At 39.1% G+C, this 22,348-nt stretch overlaps 1 protein-coding gene and 1 pseudogene across 1 annotated transcript in view; both read right to left on the minus strand.

Annotated features, from left to right (window-relative positions):
• The window catches only part of MTMR10 (myotubularin related protein 10), a 50,060-nt gene that overhangs the window by 9,895 nt on the left and 17,817 nt on the right, over positions 1-22,348 (minus strand). Inside the window, exons 5-12 of the mRNA XM_003940552.4 lie at positions 22,135-22,277; positions 15,375-15,465; positions 8,297-8,501; positions 6,445-6,532; positions 6,274-6,362; positions 3,110-3,240; positions 1,609-1,678; positions 96-166 (exon numbers count right to left, since the gene is read on the minus strand). Of these exons, the coding sequence (XP_003940601.2) occupies positions 96-166; positions 1,609-1,678; positions 3,110-3,240; positions 6,274-6,362; positions 6,445-6,532; positions 8,297-8,501; positions 15,375-15,465; positions 22,135-22,277 (888 nt within the window). The remainder of the gene's footprint in view (positions 1-95; positions 167-1,608; positions 1,679-3,109; positions 3,241-6,273; positions 6,363-6,444; positions 6,533-8,296; positions 8,502-15,374; positions 15,466-22,134; positions 22,278-22,348) is intronic.
• Positions 4,299-4,391, minus strand: LOC120368288 (U6 spliceosomal RNA; annotated as a pseudogene).

Genomic DNA, 22,348 nt, shown 5'->3' on the forward strand with positions numbered 1-22,348 from the left:
TAAATAAGAGATAGCTAAAACTTGAATGGGACAAGCAGTAAACCACAGTTGGCTGGCATGGTGGTCATGGTGCTTTCAGGAGTTACTTTAGTTACCTTGAAGGACTACAGAGAGATGTTTGCTTTCTAGCATGTATACAAGTTCTGCTGAATGCTTAAGGAATGCCCTGCAGAGAGAAAAGAAAAAATAGTGTTAACAATCAAATTTCCACTACAAATACATATTTAAAGTACTTGAAGTCAAGCAAATCTAATTTCTCTCACTTTACCCATACTCTTTGACTCATGATGTTCTCATGAGTCATGATCCACTATGACTCAATGGGTTTATCATGACTATGTCTTAACTTATCATGACTTAAGTCCTGATGAATCCATTGTAAGCTAAAAATATCCTAAACTGAAAATGCATGGCTGACCGACAGCCGTGGCTCACTGCTGCTGCTCAGCATCAAGAGAGAGAATTGGCTGCTTTCTACTGAATGCAGGTAGCTTTCATCTTACTGTAAAGTTTCTTTAGTATTTCTATGACTCCTCCAAAGAGTACTTTTTGTAACTTTTTTTTTCTTTTTAAAAGACAAAATCTCATTTTGTCACCCACACTGGAGGGCAATGCCATTATCATAGCTTATTGTAACCCTGAATTCCTGGCCTCCAGTGATCCTCCTGCGTCACCCTCCTGAGTAGCTAGGACCACAGGCACGTGCCACCATGCCTGGCTAGTTTTAAAATTTTTCTGTGGAGATGGGGAGTCCTACTATGTTGCTCAGGCTGGTTGTCAACTCCTGGCCTCAAGTGATCCTCCTCCTTCAGCCTCCCAAAGCTTTGAAATTACAGGCATGAGTTACCATAACCAGCCCCATTTTGTATATATATATTTTTTGAGATGGAGTCTTGCTCTATTGCCCAGGCTGGCGTACAGTGGCACAATCTCAGCTCACTGCAACCTCTGCTCCCAGGTTTAAGTGATTCTCCTGCCTCAGCCTCCTGAGTAACTGGGACTACACAGGCACAGGTCACCATGCCTGGCTAATTTTTTTTTTACTTTCAGCAGAGACAAGGTTTCACTATGTTGGCCGAGCTGATCTCGAACTCCTGACCTCAGGTAATCCACCCACCCCAGCCTCCCAAAGTGCTGGAATTACAGGCATGAGCCACCATGCCCGGCCCCATTTTGTAATTTTTATATCAGGGAAATTCATTAACCCTTTATAAAAAGGAAGGGGTTGACTTATGACAAAAACTATAGAGATTGAGATTAGTGGTACCCAACAGACACAGGGGAGCCTCGCCACGGAACAGTTCTATACCTTCCTGTGGTGGTGGTTACGTGCATCTACACGTGATAAAATCACAGAGCTCTGTCAAGTGCATGCACACATACGAGAGCATGTACGACCTGGTGAGTAAGATCTATCCAGTGTGCCAATCGGTGTCAGCTTCCTGGTTTGGATGCTGTACTCTAGTTATGAGATGCTTGTTACCACTGGGGGAAGCTGAATGAAGAGTAAGTACATGGCTCTCTGTGCTATTTTTGTACCTCCAGTGAGTCTGTAATTATCCCAAAATAAAAAGTTAAAGGAAAAGAAAGTAAAGAACTGGTACAAACCTTACGTATTCTAACCATCGAGTATTTTCCAGTGAAGATAACCATTTCTCTTCAGTTTCTTCAAAAGGCTCTGTAATACATTATACACATACATTTTTACTTTTTAATTTTATTTTATATAATCTCTATCAGAGTTAAGCAATACATCAGTTTCTAATATTTAAAAGCTGGCTTTAAGTAAATATCATGCATTTTCACTTTAATAACATGAAATAAACATTTAAGAAGACATTTCTGGGCTGGGCGCAGTGGCTCACGCCTGTAATTCCACCACTTTGGGAGGCCGAGGCAGGCAGATCACCAAGTCAAGAGATGGAGACCATCCTGGCCAACATGGTGAAACCCTGTCTCTACTAAAAATACAAAAATTAGCTGGGTGTGGTGGCAGGCACCTGTAGTCCCAGCCACTTGGGAGGCTGAGGCAGGACAATGGCTTGAACCCAGGAGGTGGAGGTTACAGTGAGCCAAGATCATACCACTGCACTCTAGCCCAGTGACAGGGTGAGACTCTGTCTCAAAAAAAAAAAAAAAAAAGACGTTTACAATTCTATAACAAAAGAAAACAAAGCATTCCCCTGGGACTCCATCATCTTCTCTCTCGTTCTTTCAGAAAAATCTTAGAAGTCCAACCAACTCTGACTCCCAACAACTAGGAATTCCACCCTTCCCTGCTCAGCCCATGCCTTGATCCCAGCCCTCCTGACCTGTGAGGTCAGGTGCCCAGGCCTAGCCCTCGGCTTCCTCACTGCAAGCCTTGCCTTCCTGCTTCCCTGTCCCTCCCCTGCTGCCAGTGCTGCCTTTCTGCATGGCTCATGTGGCCTGAGGGCTGAGCAGTGCATGATGAGAGGCACCTTCAGTTAATTCCTGCCCAGACTGCACACTCGTTCTTTCAACAACTTGCCCTTGCCCGGCCCCTGCAAGGCCCTCCCCCAGGGAAGTGCTCACTCATTGCTCAAGATCTGCTGCAAGGCTGCCTTTGCCAACTCCCTCGTGACTTAAAGAGGCTCTCTCAAGGAGGACCCACATTACACCAAAGATGCTGTTATATGACTCATCACCCAGGACACACTGAAGCCACCTGATGTTTGCTCATATATCAGAACTTGAGGCTACAGATACAACACAGCTGTTTGATACCCATGTCCACTTACCTATCTCAAAGTATAACCACATGCATTAAAATCTTAGTAAGTTTGTCTGTAAGGTAATACAGTGTTCTACTCAGCAAATGCTTTTATAAAAGTATTCTACTATACCTTTCATGATTTGAAGGAAATTTAATACATTCATTTTTCTCTTTCTAAAACAAAAAGTAGTTTAAACTGAATTCCCTAGGAGGTTCTGAAGTTCTCATACAATAATAAATAATTCATACAAATACTTCCATAGACTTCTTAAATATATCTATTCCTATATATTTAAAGGCACATCACTTTTCATGACATCTCATACGATTCTGTATCCTGTGTTCATTACATGTATGAAATAAGAATGAAATTACCATTAACACATAGCTGCTTCAGTTTTACAAATGCTGCCTGTACATCTTGAATATTAGGCAAGGTCTTATCCAAATCTGACTTGTAAACATCACTTCTCTGTGGGTGACTTTTAGTTATTGCATTACAAATCCTAATAAAGACAAAAATCCTTTAGTCATTACTCATTCACTTAGCATGTATTTATTTAACACTCACTACAGGCCAGGGCATTATTCTAACAGCTGGGGATAGAGAGAGGAATGAGACAGGTAAGGTCTCTGTCTTCACGGAGTTCACTTTTTTTTTTTCTTTTTAAGACAGAACCAATGCTTATTTTTTAGTTGTAGAGACTATTCCCCTCAGGTTTCTTTGCATGATTTTTCTCTATCCTGGTGAAACTGAGAGCGAAATTGAGAGGAAGACAAGTAAACTTTGTTTCCCTCTTATCATCCAACTTCTCACACGACTCTGGTTTTGACTACGGCAGAATGCTGCCATTCACATCACCCCCACCCCCACGTGCAGTGGACAGAATGAATTCGACCATTCCCTTATTTCTGATGGGAGAAAATAAGCACATCCATTGGAACACTTGCCCAGGAAACAGGAACACTGCTGAGTGGGCGGCGTGGCATTTAGATTGAGGAGACCCCTCACTGCCACATCTTTCCACGTGATGTAGACAGAAGGATGGCAAAGCAGACGCACATTCTCCAGCTCGAGAGAATGCAGAGCACCTATCCCCAGGCTTAACGATTTGCTGCGGGATGAACTGCAAGCACAGACATTCCCCCAAATCCCTCCCACCCTCCCTCTATTCTTAGGCGAGAACGAGCTGCTATAAATGTGCGCCATGGGGTCTCTAGATGTTTTCAAAGGCAACAGCCAGAAAACTGTCATTCCCATCTATATTCAAGGAGTAACTTCCACACCACTAAAACAAACAAACAAAAACAAACTGCTATTTTTCTTCCTGAATAAAGTAATATAAATCAGTGTGGAATGTTTAAAAACACCTTAAAAAGATAAAAATAAAATCACTCAGAATTCTAAAATTTTGACATAAATCTTTCTGGATTTCTTCTATGTACCTTTACGGAATTGAATGTACACATATATGGAATTGAATGTACAAATGTACACTGTACATTTGCTTGATAAACTGATTTTTAAAAATCAACTAATCAACATGAATATGCTCTCATTTCATTAAAATATTTAAGTTTCATGAATCTGCATGTCATCTTTGTGCAAGGGCCATGCTAATCTTCTCTGATATCACTCCAATTTTAGTTGATGTTCTTGGTGGTGGTGGGGTAGATAGTAACAATCAAATAAATGGGCTGTGGTGAATGACACGGATGATGTAATTAATCATGGGATTACAGGCTAATTTAATTTAGGTCACACAGTCAAAAATACTGCCCTGTGAAGATGGCACGAAAGTTGAAACCTAATGATTAGAGAAGCCATGCAAAGCTCTTGAGGAAGTGATGCTTAAACTGAGATGTAAAGGATGAGTGAGTGAGCTGGACAGGGTGGCTCATTCCTGTAATCCCAGCACTTTGGAAGGCTGAGGTGGATCACCTGAGGTCAGAAGTTCAAGACCAGCCTGACTAACACGGTGAAACGCTGTCTCTACTAAATATATAAAAAACGGCCAGATGTAGTGGTGGGTGCCTGTAATCCTAGCTACTCAGGAGGCTCAGGCATGAGAATCACTTAAAACCAGGAGCTGAGATCATACCACTGCACTCCAGCATGGGTGACTGCTCTCTGTCTCAAAAAAAAAAAGAACAAGTGAGTCCAAGTGGATAAGTGTGGAGAGTGTTCCCAGATGAGCGCAAAGGAGGAGTCCAGAAGGGAAGAGCACTGGACAATGTCAGGAGGTTGAAAACACCAGGGAAAGTCCAGGTGGAAGGATGAAATGATGGCACTTGTAACACACAGGCAGAGTTGGAGCTTGGTGGAAGCACACGGGTTTGTAAGGTGTCTGAAAAGTGAAGTGACAAAATCTGAGGAGGAACTGGAGATGGGGAATAGAAAGAAAGAGGAAGGCATCCAGGATGACCCTTTGGTTTCTGAGAGCAGGCTGGGGGAGGGCATGGAGGCCACATCCTTGAGTTTGGTTTTAGACACAGTAAGTTTAAAGGGCCTTTGAGACCTCCATGTAGAAGTCAAGTTAGACTGAAGATATAAATGTGTTGGCCACTAAAGCCATATTCTTGGGGGAACTCCTTTAGGAAAGGAATACAGAACATGAGGAAGAAGCGGCCTTAGAATCTGTATAATGTCTGGAGAGAAAAGGATGGGTCTACAGAAGGCACACAGTGCCAGCAAGGAACAGGAGCTTCGGGAGTACAGAGAGGGACAGAGGCTGAGGGCGTAGGCAGCTTTAAGGAGAGACTGACCAACAGTACTCCCCACTGCTCTGAACACAACCGAGAAAGTCCTCCTGCTTTAACAACACGGAGGTTCCTGATGACCACAGCAGAGGATCCCAGACTAGTCTGTGGTGGCCAATCAAAACCACTGTTCTAGCTATTGCAAATGTGTACATCTAAATAAGACACATCAAACTACAAGAAGCTTGATTTATCCTGAAGTATCTCAACTGGCTATCACTGCACTTTGAAAGTATGTTACAGGAAACGTTACAGCAAGATGACAGCACCCAATTAAATTACAATAACTCCACTGTCAGTTAATTTTAATATAATCACATTCTTTTCAAAATGGCAATTTTTTTTTTTTTTTTTTTTGAGATTGGAGACTTTTTTTTAATTGCATTTTAGTTTTTGGGGTACGTGTGAAGAACATGCAAGATCGTTGCGTACATATATACATGGCAGTGTGATTTGCTGCCTTCCTCCGCATCACCTGTATCTGGTATTTCTCCCCATGCTATCCTTCCCCAACTGCTCATCATCACTGGTCATTAGAGAAATGCAAATCAAAACCACACTGAGATACCATCTCATGCCAGTTAGAATGGCGATCATTAAAAAATATGGAGACAACAGACGCTGGAGAGATGTGGAGAAAATGGCAATTCTTATACAAAACATGGTGCTAACTGACTAAAAGACTATGCGTTTTGCTAACTATTTTCAATTAGTGGGCAACTCACTGTACTTACACATGACAAGTAAAACTATCTAAAGTGACACCATTTCTTGATTACCTCTGGTCAATCTTCCTCTGCTGCAGTGCGTCTTTGATGAGGGCCATTCGCACGAGAGCACTGCCGTTAGAGTGGCTCCAGCACCAGAGCTAGGGGAGAGGCAGAGTCCTTACTTCACTGTGTAGAAACAATGGATGTCAGCATTCATAAAATCCAACAGAAATCACTTACTGGCATCCTTCTCCCAACAAAAGAATGGGAAAAGATCTTTAGATCTTGGTCTGCTAAAGAACTTGGTACTACAAAGTATTCTGGAAGGCTGGAGGGAAAAAAAACAACAACATTATACATGAGTCCTGTGCTAAAAAAGCAGGAATAATGTGATCCTGAAGACCCCATAAATAATTAAACACATGTATCCCCATTTAATGTATATCACACTAGTAGCCACATGGTAGGCACCATGGGGGGCAGTGACAATCCCAGACATCTTAATCTAAAACGTGCAATACGGTCAATTCTTAAAAATTGAAATTTACAGCATGACAAAATTCCAAAGAAGGTATTATAAATATTTTCCAGAATGACTTATTAATCAAACATGTCTGTGTTAGCTGAAAACTATATCCACCTTTGTTCTCTTGACAGGCTACGGTTTAAGAAGACGCCAGGGAAACAAAAGAAAACCCCAAAAATCTACCATAAGCTTTAACTCTCCTCTTAAGTCCCTCTTTCACCTTTCCGCATCCCCAAAAGGCAAGTCAGACTCTATGACACCGATTAGACAACAATTACCAGTTGGCAAGCTCACTACACTTTAAGACATCCTCCTGCTTCCCCCGACGTGGCTGGGCAGCCCGTCACATGTTTCTCAGTTCATACACCAGAGCGTGCTGGCCATGAAGCTTAAATTCCAGGGGAAGCAGAAGACACAAGCGACATGCTGCAAAGAACCTTTCTAAAACTGTACAAGAAGTTCTTGGTACTGGATTAACTAGTAATAACAGAGTAGTGTTTTCTCTTTCTTCTAAAAAGCTGCTTATTTGCATAAACTAATGAGGACTTCAATGATCTTGAAATGAGGCATTCCAGAAAATGCATAATAACTAGATGACATTAAACAAATTAAAAAAACAAATTCCTAGTCACTTCTAGAAGATTCCCTAGGGAACCAGCTCACTATTCGGAAAACTGTTAAGGAAAAAAATGTAGATATTTATATTGCTTTTCTTGTATGAACTGTGCTACAGGGCACTCAAGAGCTGGTGACAGAAAAGTTCGATAAAAACAGAAAGATAAAAGGTGAACAATCTCAATCCTTAGTGAAATAACAGATCTGGGCAATGATCCTCCCTCCCAATGCAAAACTGTTTTTGGGAATTAAAACCATGATATAAAAGGGGAACTTTTACTGGATGGATCAGGTTGACAGCCTCTAAGCCCACTGGTCAGTCAGCATTATACAATGAGAGAGACACAGCCAGCCAGCCTGAGATGGAATGTGACCCCACAGGAGAACACAGCACCACCTAATGAAACACTCTTGCCAAAAGCACTGAGCCTGAATCCAATTAAGCCTCTGTTGCTAACATCTTAAAGGAAATACTAGAGACAGAGGAACACATTAAGGGACAGCATGGGGATAAAACCAGAAGTATCTTCAATGTGGAAAATTCCAGGGAACAAATGACCTGGTTAGTCAACAGACAGTAGGTAAAGAAGAGGTGGGAGGAGACTGCTGTAGATTAAAAGGCCTAAGGGACATAATTTTTTAAAAAATTCAATGTGAAGACTTTAGATTCTGATCTGAACAAACCAACTGTAAAAAACCAGTTACAAGATACAATGCAATAAACACTGACGAGATCACTGATGACAGTAAGGAATCACTACCAACTTATTTTTAAGGGACACTGTAATTTATATCAAGAAGCCCTCATCTTTAAAATATTCATTAGAACATTATTAAAAACAAATATTCCATTAACCACAACTAGAAAGTCGTCAATGACAACTGAGTTTGATTATTCTTCATAGGAAAGTGACTTCCAGCTGCATGTAACATTGCTAAAATTGGGCTTACCAAGTAGATATCATGTAACCTTCGTTAACAGAACAAACTCTCCACCCAGAAGCAGCTGTTCTCTTGATTTCTCTGTCCCAATCTGAGTAAATTTCAAAGAGTGGAGTTTTCTGGCTGCTGTCAACACCACCTCCATTACCTTCTCCTCCTTCTCCTCCTCCTCCTCCTCCTCCATCTCCTGAGGGAATTCCATTAATTTTGCTGGCTGTAGGAAAAAGCAACATTATGAATTTTAAGTCACATTTTCCCCAGCATTCCCTCTCCTCTTTCTGAGCCTCCTGTCATATGCATACTCTGATGTGCTGTCTCTAAACTGGTTCACCTTCCGAGTCTCTCCATGAAATGTCTTGCTCTTTCCATCTAAAAATAAACTTTTTTTTTTTTTTTTTTGAGACAGAGTCTCGTCGTGTCGCCCAGGCTGGAGTGCAGTGGCATGATCTTGGCTCAGTGCAGCCTCCTCCTCCTGGGTTCAAGCCATTCTCCTGTCTCAGCCTTCTGAGTAGCTGGGACTAGTACTTATTTTCGTATTTAGAGATGGGGTTTCGCCACGTTAGCCGTGCTGGTCTCCAACTCCTACCTCAGGCGACCCACCGGCCTCGGCCTCCCGAAGTGCTGGCATGAGCCACTGCGCCCAGCCTAAAAATAACTCATTGAGTCTTGTCTTTATCCAGCTCTTTCCCAACTCTTTAAACAGCTTTGATTTTTCTCTCCTTATACTGGCTCTATCTCCTTTGCCTTCAAACGTAAACAGGTCAGTCAACATGATATTCAGAAGACTTGGATCTGATCACACTGGACCACTCTAGCTACTACACTATACATTTTTCTTCCTTCCTTTTACTAACCACCTTCCCCGAGAATGAAGAATGGCTGCTTCCTGTATTTCCTCTCATTTTCTTGTTAATTTTTAATTGTCCTCCATCCCTACCATTCTAATAGGAATTACTCCTAACCCTTCCTCATCTGCCTGCCACTAACTGTGGGGTAAATCCATGTCATTTGATTATTTTTGCCATATATTTTGCTTGGAAAAATGAAATATCCAACAATCATCTATGTTCTCAAGCCTTCAAATCTTTAATTTTTTCTAACACCAACTTCTCACCTACCTACTCTTTTCTATCTGCTCATGAGAAAATTCTTGGTTTTCTGTATCTACTTGATTTTCCTTTGAAAAGCTCCTAAGGATTCTTGTGCTTTGCTAAAGTGCTGTTCCCACATGGAGGTTACAGCAGGGCAGGCCTAGTGACCTGCAATTCCTTAGTAAGAAGCCTTCTCTGAGAGAGAAGTAATGCTATCTTCAAGGAGTATGCCCACAGCCTCAAGAGTGCCTGCAAAGTGATTACTGAGAAGGAAGCTGTCCCACCACCCAGCCAGATCTATCTTGGCAGTATCTGGTGACAGATGGCACAACCCATTCTAGTCTAGGGTCTTTCTGTTGCAGGTTGCAATTATGGCAAGTCTCCCAGCTGGCATCCCCAATGGGATGTTCTGCTGCATTTAAACCAGGCAGCAGCTTACCACAAGACACACTTCCCTAAAAAGATGCATTCATGATGCTAGTCTCCTGCCTTAAACTTTCAATCATGCTCATTTTTCAACTGAATCAAGTAAACCACAGTGGCTTTTCTTGGCCTTAAAGATCCCTCACATAACTTATCTGATCTTCATTTCCCATTCTCCTCTGCAGCCATGCAATACCCTCCACTGTCCCACGAACCTGTCATGTCCATTCCTATTGATTATTGATTAACTCCTGGTACAAGACAGGTATTTTCTGAGAACTCCCCATGTGCTAATGCCTCAGAGCAAAAAGATGAGTGAGATTTTAACTCTATCTTGAAAGCACTAAGAAATGCAACAATTACAGAGTATCAGATGTCTCAGTGCAATGAGAATGCAGAAGAGAAGGCCCCTAACTCTCACCGGAGAGAGGCTGGGGCAGGAAAAGCTTCATGACTTGACCACATCTAAAGAGAGTTCTACGGAAAAAGTCAGAAGTTGCCAGGTAGCTGGTGAGGAGAAGGTAGGCATGCTAGACAGAGAAGAATGTAAAAAACATGGTGTAACTGTTTGACATGAAGTAACTAAACATAGCTAGTGCATTAGGGATTCAAGAGGTGGCAGAAAAGAGGCTGGGAGATTAAACAGGGCCTAGGCTCCAGGTCTGTGCTTCCCTGAAAAATAACTTGCAGTCACACATGCCCATTTAAATTTAAACTGAAATGAAAAATAAAATTAAAAATTCAATCCCACAGTTGCACTAGCCACATTTCTTTTTTTTTTTTTTTTTTGAGACGGAGTTTCGCTCTTGTTACCCAGGCTGGAGTGCAATGGCGCGATCTCGGCTCACCGCAACCTCTGCCTCCTGGGTTCAGGCAATTCTCCTGCCTCAGCCTCCTAAGTAGCTGGGATTACAGGCACGCGCCACCATACCCAGCTAATTTTTTGTAATTTTAGTAGAGACGGGGTTTCACCACGTTGACCAGGATGGTCGCGATCTCTTGACCTCATGATCCGCCCGCCTCAGCCTCCCAAAGTGCTGGGATTACAGGCTTGAGCCACCGCGCCCGGCTTTTACACTAGCCACATTTCAAGTGTATAACGGCTACATGTGGCCAGTGGCTGCCCTACTCCCATCACTGGACAGTGCTGCTCCAGATTATGGAGGGGCTTATGTATCATGTTAGGGACTTGGACTCCGCTAAATGGTATCAGAATTATCCAGTGATTCTGATTTTAATAAAGCTCATTAAAAAATAAAATGCTAATTCTAAGCCCATATCCTAGAGTCCCACTCCATCTCAGTGCCTTCTCTGGATTAACACAACTAAAAAGCGTGTCTGTGAGGAGGACTTAGGAGCTGTGATCTCTCCAGAACACAAAACCTACATGGGATTTTTGAGCAAAGCCCAACCTATACAGTGCTCCAGCGTACCAAAACATGGGAAGCTAGTCAGTATTAGACAATCTAAGTAATTCATCACGTGACAGAAGAGGAAAACAACTATATAGCTTAGTAAGTGCAGAAAAACAAGAGTTACATACCTGATTACAAAAAAGAAAAAAGAAAGAAAAAAAATGTAAAACAAAAAACCATCATTAGCAAATTTGGAATAACAGGAAATTTCCTTAATCAGAGAGAGGGTGTTTATCAAAAAGTAATAGCTAACAGCATCCTCATTAAAAGCAGGAACTGAAATGATGCCTGCTAATGTTACTGCTATTCAACACTGAACCAGAGGAACTAGCCACACAATAAAAACACCACCACCAAGAAAGAATTATAAAGAACACTGAAAATTTTAAGTTACGTAAAACAGTTTGGTGACTGAATCTAGCACTGAATATTTTTTAGTGTTTTGGGCTGCAGTGTGTATAATGTATACTCAATCTGGTTTTATAGTCCAGGAGTTCAAATGCTTTCCAAAGTTCAAAAAACCTGATACAAGTGGCCTGCTCTATGAGAGGATCACTATGAAAAGTTGAACCAACAAAGTGACAAGGTGGGTCATCTGAGGCAGACCTGGCTCTGCTGACTGTTACCTGCCTGAGGTTTTATGACACAGCTCCTCAGCAGATCAAGAGTCAAATAGATACTACATGCTCCTGACCTTGGCTACCTTCTGTGATACAGTACAAAAGTCTAATCCTATACTGTTGGGGTTACTTTAAAGGATTTCCACTGAATTGGCCTAATTGATATTTAGAATGGCTTCAAGCAACAGAAAATACAAGTCGTCAACATATGAAAAGAAAGTCTATCACTCTGATGACACTGTAAAAATTAGAAGTCATAAAATAGTAAGGTAAAAAGAAGACTGTGATTATTAATAAGTTCAAAAGCGTGAGTCAACAAATTGGTTCTTAACTGGAAGATTCTAACCTATGCTGGAGCCAACATGGCTGTATTTCTAAAGGCTCCTCCAGTGATCCTGATGTATGTAGCTGGTTGGAACCAACGATTTTCAAGAGACAATCATTTATAGCTATACTGAGAATCTTGCAAGAACTGACAAGTAACAAACTTTAAAAATTCCTATACTGTTTCAAATGGATTGTGTACCTCGTGTTTTTCAAATAAGCATTTTAAGGAAAATCTAAAACCAAGATGTATGTTAATTAAATTTCACTGAAAATGTACAACTATAATGTGCATTATACACTGATGTGAAATTTTGTTACACCTTCAGATTGCATCACAGCATCTGGAAGCAGGATGTCTGTCATGAAGCAGAGCTGCTGACACTAAGGCTGCAGATAACTTCATGAAGCTTTCAATATTTTTAGTCCAGAAGCATAATCTGACATTTTATCAATTATGTAAAAAAGATGAATCTGTACTTTTTTTTTTTTTAAGATGACATTTTGCTCTTGTTGCCCAGGCTGGAGAGCAATGGCCCAATCTCAGCTCACCGCAACTTCCACCTCCTGGGTTCAAGCGATTCTCCTGCCTGTCTCCTGAGTAGCTGGGATTACAGGCGTGTGCCACCACACCCAGCTAACTTTGTGTTTTTAGTAGAGATGGGGTTTCTCCATGTTGGTTGGTCTGGTCTCAAACTCCTGACCTCAGGTGATCCGCCCGTCTCAGCCTTCCAAAGTGCTGAGATTACAGGCGTGAGTCATTGTGCCTGGCTGAACCTGTACTTTTTTTGACATTATTTGCCCAATAATAATCTGACTGATTAAGAGTCCTCATGGTTTCTTTAAAGTAAGAAGAGAAAAAACAGAATTACTGGGGTTTTTGTGCATAGGTGGGTGCTACACATCTCACTGTACTCGCGAATACTCTCAGAAGTATTGCAATGACTGCAGGACCTTTCAGAGATGGCTGTTACTCATGGCATGCTGAGTATGAATGAAAACCTGACTGACTAAGGCCAGCTAAAATATAGTTTTCTTAGATAACTGCAAGGGAGCTCCTCCAACTTTGGATCTTATTTGTGGAAACAGCTTTGTCACCTACCTGCCTGCAAAAAGGACTTCTTTAATCCAGCCAATGAATCAAGATGTCATCCAGAAGTTCAAGAGTGGGAGAGTGGACATCTTTCACTCACAAATTAATGAATTCTGACTGCAGTGTGTGGAACTTTCAGGCTCCTTTTGATCTTAAAGATGCAGTATTTATGCTTCTGTAACAGCATGGAAGGATATTAAAGGATGTTACCCTATGAGGAATCTTAACAAAACTATGGCCAGTGTTATGTTTATGAAGTACTTGTCAAAGGAGGAGTCTGAAAGATGTAATATAAAAAAGTATCCCTATTTTAAGTATTAATCATTAAATTTTATCAATAAGCTATATGAGAAGAAACAAAGGAACTAAATGAAGTAAATTTTAAAATTCCAGTAGTAGAAGACCTATCTATGGGTGGATAAACTTCAGTACTATAAACCAGAGATGCCCACAAGGAATGAACAAAGAAAAATATGGAAAGCATTTCCACAGGAGGCACTGCCACGAAGCAGGCATCAGGTTACCAATTGTATAACAAAGTTTACTGTCTTTGCTGAGCCCAAGTCACTATGTTACTGTAGAAGTTATGGATCTATACACTGGAATCAATCATTTCTATCGGAAAAAAAATAGCAGTATGAAGAACTAGTCTGTATCATAAAAATTTAAGCAGGAATCAAATAATCATTCCTATAACTCTTGCAACTCTAGGTGAGGATCTTAGTGAAGACAACCTTGATCTCTGTTCTCCAGCCTGATAATGATTCCAAGGAGTGTTTACCTGACTAACAGTGCAGGATCTATATCTATCTTCTGAAAATACTTTATTTTCAGACAGTAAGTGAATTTATTTACTACTAAGAAATAAACTCTCAAAAATAACTATTGCTTAAGCCTAAGTTACAATTACGTACCTCTTGAAAAGAAAAATTAAGTTACAAATACTTTTGCTATACAATTTCTATAAATATAATACCAAATGATAAAAGCTGTTCTGCAAAGCATGATTTTCATATATCATCTCTACGGTGTTACGTTTCTTTTTTTTTTTTTCCTTTGGTCCTCTTAGTGCTTAAGCGCACGGTAAGTATCTTTTAAGGTATAGAAAACTGACTTACACACATGCATCTTCAGGCACCATACACTGCTACATTTTAATGTGTTTACAATATAGTTACAGTTTTGCTGGAACAGACTTTTATTATACCAGTTATTTAAATTACTACCATATGTTTTAGGGTAACAAAATAGAGAATGTCAGTACAGTTAATAATTTATTTGTATGGTCCAACCATGCTGGGTGAATGGATTTTTCATTATAAATACACAGCTGATTTATTTTTGTTACTTAAACAGTAAAAGAACACATGCTTCACTCAGTTAATTGATGTGCAGTCACTAACTGACAAAGGGGCTAACAGGAGACACAGCTCTTTGTTTTTCTCTATCCTTTTAAGAGATTTAAAAAAATGGTTTATTAAAATTACATTTGTATAGAAACAATGTACAGAATTGTATGATCATCTGGAATCTTCCTTCGTCATGTCATGACTGTTAGACACATAGACAAAACTATTTACTTTCACAAAAACTGCCTAGAATATACCTGTCCTTGGAAAAATGTTCATCTTCGTTTCATCATATTATTCAGAAAAGAGAAACTAAGTATTTTGAGAATCTTAATGAAGTCCACAAAAAGTTTTTAACCACTTCAACTTTTCCATGAAATCACACCTTGCCAGAAAATATTATGCTTTTAATACATATTTTAGTTTTCTGCCAGCTTTCTTAAAAGGTAAGATCACTTTAACTCAATCTATCAATTAAAAAGGGCAGGTTACATATTCTCCGTCACAAAATACAAGCCAATGACTAGAGGTTAAATATATGCCATAACTCATAAGCTCATGTTCATAGCATTACAGGTTCTTCCTGGTAACCTGTCAAGAAGTAATCTGACAAACTATTGGCTCTTTTAGCATATAGTGCTTACTTCTCTAAGGTATGAAGCTAATAATTCTACAATTATTAAAGCTCATGTACTTTGAGGCTTCTGGTAAACATAAGAGTAAAATTTATACATGTAAAATTAGTCACAATATTTAATATTTTCATATTTACCTGAATTGTGGTATTTTTTCCCAACATATTCAAATGCAAAGAGTAGCTGGAGGTCTGTTGGCTGGGAATAATGAGCTATTGCAAGGCATACCTAGGAAAAATTCTACATTTAGAATTTGTTTTCAACACAATTAAATGAAATGTACAATAAGGCCTTGGGTACTGGGAGCATCATCTTGGGGGCAGTGATAGATACTATTTACATGTTTTTCTGTTGACCTAGAGTATAAAATTGCTCCTTAAGGCCAGGTATCTCATTCACTGTTGTGCCCCCAAGACACTGTTTATCTTTAGTTAGCACATGGCAAATATTCAGTAAGTATTTGCTGAGTTGAATTTTAATTGGAAAGTAATTTTAGTCCAATAAAGAAAACTTGAAACTAAAGAAGTATTCTCCAAAAAGGCAGTGACAGCATATTCACTACAAAGAAGGAAGAAAAAAGTTTCATTTTTGGTGGACTATAAAGGATTAATACAAGGCATAAAACATTAAAGTTTACACCTCATGGATTAAAAAATCTAAATACAGAAACATTTACAAAAAATTAAAATTAGCAAGAAACTCCAAAAATTCAAGGGTGGCTCAAAGATGTTCATAAAAAATAAAAATAAAAAATAAAAACAAACCACACACAAAAGCTGTGTTTAAGTATTCTTAGGTCTGGGGCTGTGTTCCCTGTGGTGGAAAACGTGCGGGCTTTAGAGTCAAACAGATCAGAGGGTCTGAATCCCAGCTCTATCAAGCACTTGCTACGTAACGTGTGAAGTCAGTTCCTCTCTCCTAGCCTCAGTTTGCTCACTTGTAAAACAAAGTTAATACCTAGGCTGTGGTAAGAATTAACAAGCTTAATGCACCCTAGGCCTTCGGAGGAGCTCCATATATGGAAATATGGCTGTTATTATTCTCAGCTGCTGCTAGATAAAATGAAGGATGGTGCTCTAGGCTTACAAACCCTGGACTAGAACATGGGAGAAAATACTCTTCAGTGAGCAAAGATGAAAGAAGAAATGTAAGACATATGCAAGAACACAGCAGAAAATCTTACTTTAAAAGATTAACTATCATTTAGAAGGTAAAGTGTCAAGCCAGAATGGTATTCCTTTGACAGTGAGGAAGTAAGAAAAGTTAATTGTTAGTTCAGGGCAAATTAGTGGTGTTTGGGGTGGGGGTTAACGTACATTCCATTAACCAGTAAGCATGTGTCAGCTTGTTTAAACTACATTTTAAAAGTCTTCTACAGAATAAATGTTTCCTGTTTTACTAAGTTAAAATATACAAACAAGAGGACAGAATTTGTCATTAGTTTTGACCAAAAAGAAAAAAAAAAAAACCTGCTTCTTGAAACTTAGGTAGTATCTTGACTTCTTTTTTTTTTGAGGCGGAGTTTCACTCTTGTTACCCAGGCTGGAGTGCAATGGCGCGATCTCGGCTCACCGCAACCTCTGCCTCCTGGGTTCAGGCAGTTCTCCTGCCTCAGCCTCCTGAGTAGCTGGGATTATAGGCACGCGCCACGATGCCCAGCTAATTTTTTGGATTTTTAGTAGAGACGGGGTTTCACGATGTTGGCCAGGATGGTCTCGATCTCTTGACCTCGTGATCCACCCACCTCGGCCTCCCAAAGTGCTGGGATGACAGGCGTGAGCCACCGCGCCCGGCCGTATCTTGACTTCTTCATACCTATAGGAGAGCTTTTTCTATGACGGTCCCACTTGGAAAATTTAGGAGCTGGTCATCTACATTCCCATTCCTAATCTTTTCATAAAGCATTCTAACAGCAAAACGACTGAAATCTGTACCTGGAAAAAGTTCTCTTCACTTCCCATTCCTTTGGGCACCGTTTGGCTTTGCTGCACTTTTCTCCAGACACTTTTCACATCTGTGCATTTTGCTACAGGGCCATAGCCACGTCCTTAGGCCATACTCACCTTACGACACCTCTGTGGGCTTCCCTACATTCTAGAAATCCACAGCACTTAAGAATTACCTACGAATGACGTAATTTTGACGAATAAGTTTGCTCTCTTAATAATCTGCCGTGGTTCCCAGACAGCTGCGTAACAAATTAAATCTCCTCATTCTTGATTCTTCACAAAACTGGCTCTCCTCATCAGACAACTGTTACCTTCCCAGTATTCTCTCAGGAATCTCAGGTCAGAGAAAAACAGGTTTGTACACATTCTGTCTGACTTAGCCCTAGCCATCTCCTCTGTCACACTCTGCCTGGGAAGTCCTACTCCTCTTAGCCAACGATGCTAAGAAATTGTCATGTCTGTTCAACACTACTCTCTTCACAAGCCTTCCTAGAAGGAGCCAATTTCAGAGTATTAATTCCAGAAACCTACAACAACAGTTTCAATACAAAGTGTCTCTTTAGTTAGTTGTGCTTATGTTGCTTTATTTGCAAGGTATTCACATAATAGTTACAATGTGGATAAAAAGTAGGACATAGGTGGTTCTTTACACTTCTACCATTAAGGTCAATTCCTTAACGGTAAAGGCCACATTTCTCATTCATTTAACAAATATTTACTGAGTACCTACAATGTTCTAAGCCCTGCAGATTCAGTGAACAAAACAAACACTAATCCCTGTCCTCAGGAAGCTTACATTTTAGTGGGAAGGCAGACTAAACAAGATGAAGAAGAAAAAATACAGAAAGTCAGATAACTATGAATCTTAAAGGAGGAAAAAAATAGAGCAGGGAAGGTGAATATGAAGTGTTATAGTGAGAGAAGAGGGAAGCAGGTTAAAAAGTAGAGAAGGAGACCAAGAAAGACCTCTCTACACAGACTTGAGTAAAGACCTGAAGGTATCTGCATTTTGTAGCATCATTTTGGTAGCTTTCTAAAGGTGCTCTGTGACCAGCAGTGGCTACACTAATACTAGCTGACAAAAGTACCAATATATTAAGGAAAAAAAATGCTCCAAGCCAATAATAGTAACGTCTATCACATTCTCTAAAACAATTAGAAAGCAGTCACATGCTTTGTTTATAGACAAGAAATTCACAGATCATTGATTATGGACATTTTTTTTTGTGGCCACGAGGCAAAAAAGAAACAAAGCCTATTTTCAAGGCAAAATGCAACACAGCGTATTTTTTAAAAGCCCCTTAAAAACAGCACAATATCACATTAGGTTAGGAAACAAATGAGTATGTATAATAGCATCTACATTGAAAGAAGTCTCTAAAAATGTTGTAAAACTGCAAGTCAGTTTAATTACTGACTGATTTTTTGCGGGATGGCAGAACTTGAACTAAATTTATTCAGTTTTTCAGTAGTTAACTGTTGGTGTATAACTTATGTTCATATGACCTAAGAAAGGGTCTCTTTGGGTACACACACTAAGGCACATACAAACTTGTGCACCTGGGTTGTCTTCAGGCTGTTACTGTGGAACACTCTGAGAAGAGAAGGAAAGCCAGGGCCCCATTCTTTGTACTTTTTCATACACACTATTTTAAAAACTTAAGTCCAGATTCCTACATTCCATCCTAAGAGTTTTTGAAAGATCTGAAATAGTTCATTTGTCCTGGCTACCATAGGAAATGAAGAAAATGCTGGTATTAAAGACATTAAATTACGGTAGATATTTTTTTGGAGAAAAAGAAGTAAACTACTTTTAAATCAACTTTTGGACCAAAGCTGATAATCTTCTCTGGACAGAAGCCAGAAGCAGTCACAGTAGATGGTTTCTCTTCTAAGACCACCTGGGGTATAGTACCGAAAAAGCTCAAATCCAGGAAACACTCAAACCTCATTAAGTTCTATCTCATCTGCACACAAAAGTGGTTTTCTTTATTTCTGTGGCCTGAAAGCCACCAACAAATGAGTATCAGATTCAAGTCAAAAATGACAGTTCATAAAAAGGCCAACTTGTTCTCTAATTAGATGAATAGAATTCACTTCTATAAAATATGCCTGAACAAGTGGCTCACAACGAACTAATCGGAGAATAGAGTGGAGACAAAGGGCATATATTTCACTTGTCATCATGTATCTACATATTTATCTTTATCTACATAGATAGGTATATAGATAAATCACTAAAAACTTTTTTTATCCTTCAGTTTTGAGCAAAGGTTATGCAAAAAAAAAAAAAAAAAAAAAAAAGAGGTGGCTCAAAGTTGCTATGAGGTTAGCTGTCCAATTCTGCATCATCAAATTCCTTTTTTCTTTATATAGACCTTTTCCAAGTATCACTTTCCTGTGACAGCTCAAGAATAACGAGGATGAACAGAAGTGAGTACAAGTGCACAAAGCAATCTAATTTTGTTGTAATACAAATTAGACAACGTCAACAAGACAATCGGAAGGTTTTAGAGCATTTAACAAAACGTGAACCAATGTAGTCTTTTCAAATTTCATTTTTCAAAACAAAAATATAAATGTATTAGGTATTTCAAAATTAATCAATGGTTTACCCACCAGAGAACTTCAAAAATGCATTTGGTTATTTTAAAGCAACTGACAAAATATCAAAGCATTTTCCAGAGAAAACAGTATTCAAAGCTTCCAGGAAGTAAAAATAAGCCGTAACTTCCTAACTGCTACCAAATTTTAGAGGAAAAATTTTTGCTTGAAATAAAAGAATATGCCAGAATTTTTGTTTTTGATTCACAAAGTCATCAAGATGTGGTAGCCACATACAACTTAACCATGTGTTTGAAACATGTAAATCAGAAAACAAAACCAAAAACTCTATATTCTGATTGCATCTGTTTTTTATTCCGTACCCTTCCCTGCCCCGCAACCCCCATGACTATACAAAAGACAAAGAGCCACATATTTTTTATCTTTTAGAATACTGGGGAAAAGATTTTTGTCTGACACTTGGTCTTAGGAAAGGACACACGAGGGACGGGATTGTTTTGTGCAGACGGTTTAGCGAGGCCCTCTCCATGAACCAACAGCACAACACACAGGCAATATTCTGAATTCCCACAGCACTTATTATGCTCTGTTCATCTGGAAATCAACTGTGTAGAAACAACTTTTATGCAGCCACTTTGTACTATTATTTTTCATTTTTTTCATGCTTTCTCTTCTTCACTAGATTTAAGCTCTCTATGGCAAGAAACTGCATCTTATCCTTTAAACTTGCAAAATTTAGCACACTGCCTCAATATCAAAAATGTCCAACAAGTACTACAGACAGCTCGAGAACTACCAAATAATTATTTCTACTCATTAAAATAATGTCAACTTAAAAATACAGTAAAAGAGAGAGAATTAAACTTTCTGAAAGAGATCAGGCCAATTCTATCAATTTCTTTAAGAATATGGTGTCCTAACTCAATCTAACAAGTTCTGTGATATCCCTAATCTTGAGATGCTACACATCTGGTTTTCATAAGCAGGTCTCTGATGCTTTAATCCATTAAATTATAAGCATAAATAAGCTTGAGGAAGTAACTTGTCTAAAATATTTTATGTACAATCTAATACATAATGAATTTGGAAGTCCTTCTATGTAAGAATAGCCATGTTACATTAGTAAAACGCCAAAATTAAAAAAGCACAATCGAACAGGTGAAAGAGGCTTTAAGAGTTATCTAAATGATTTTTCAATAACGCAGCATGCTGAGAGATGGCTGTACATACTATTTGAAAACTTTTACCCATAAAGGAGCCTACAACCACTCTACTATGTTAGACAGTCATATATTTTCAGATATTCATCTCCTGCTTGCATTCCTATAAAGAAACTGTTGGTTCTCATTCTAAAAACAAATCTGCCACCTCTTCACCAAGTATACGAAGACTGCTGCCTTACAATATTTTTGACAGCCTTGTTTTGATATCAACAGAAAATATACTGCAGTCAGTTGACTGACCACGGAAAACAAAGGCACTCATTGCTTAGTGGTGCAAAGGCTGCCTCCATTCTGAGAGAAAGCCACTTCCTGTTCTACTGAGATCCTGCTGCTCTACTCTCAATACGCACGAGCAGGTTTCCTACTGGAAAGTCTGTTACTCTGCGTTTGCTGCAGCACAGACTAGAACAAAGTCAATTCATAAGCTAGACTTACATTATGTAAGGTTTAGGTAAGTCGGCCTAATAATTATTAGTGGTTTAAAGAAATATTATGAATTGACTTGAGTGACGCTTCAACACGGGCAACTCAAAGCTGGTAGCTTTTTAACTCCCTTATTTTTCCCCGGCTTTCCAGATGTTTTATCACCCTACTTGTAAAGTATGAGTCAAGGCCAAGAAGTTCCTCTTCTTTGATTCCACGTTTTGCTTGGCCAGAAGAGTGAAGCTGGTATACCTAGCATGCCCCTCCTGTTCTAGTCTGTGCTGCAGCAAATGCAGAGTAACAGACTTTCCAGTAGCAATATATTGTAACTTAAGGTTTGTTTAGGCTTTTAAAATTCTGCAGTACTGAATGAAAAGCCTAAACAAACCTTAATTACAGTATATTGCCAACTTTTCAACCTTTTTAACCAAGAAAGAAACTGACAACTAATGATCTTAATGTAAAAAAAAAAAAAAAAAAAAAAAAGATAATTTCCACATGTGAGTCTTTAAGATTTTAGAAGCTGATTAAAAATTATATAGAATACTTTAAAACAGCCATAAAATAATCCAAGGAAATAGTTCTATTAATATTCTTGGCTTTGACTCCTTAAGAAGGTATCTGATAACTTCTTCTAAAAAACATCTGAGCAATTGAGAAATGAAAACTGCCATACAGAATTGAAATCAGAAAATATAGTGCAGAACCCAGAACGTCATAAAATTTAACAGTATTACCTTTTTAGCACTTTCGGGACCTGATTCATCAAAGCGAAATCTGACAATTCTGAAGTCTTTACAATAAATAATTAACTCTGTTGGATTAAACTTCAGTTTCTGGTTGGAGCCTAGGACTTTCTGCTTCCTCTTGTGGTCATTTACTAAAACAGAAAAAACAAAAAAACAAAAAAAAAAAAACAAAATAAAATGCATAACAATTATTTCTTATTAC

Source organism: Saimiri boliviensis, chromosome 5 (genome assembly GCF_048565385.1).
Source record: "Saimiri boliviensis isolate mSaiBol1 chromosome 5, mSaiBol1.pri, whole genome shotgun sequence".
Classification (NCBI taxonomy): Eukaryota; Metazoa; Chordata; class Mammalia; order Primates; family Cebidae; genus Saimiri; species Saimiri boliviensis.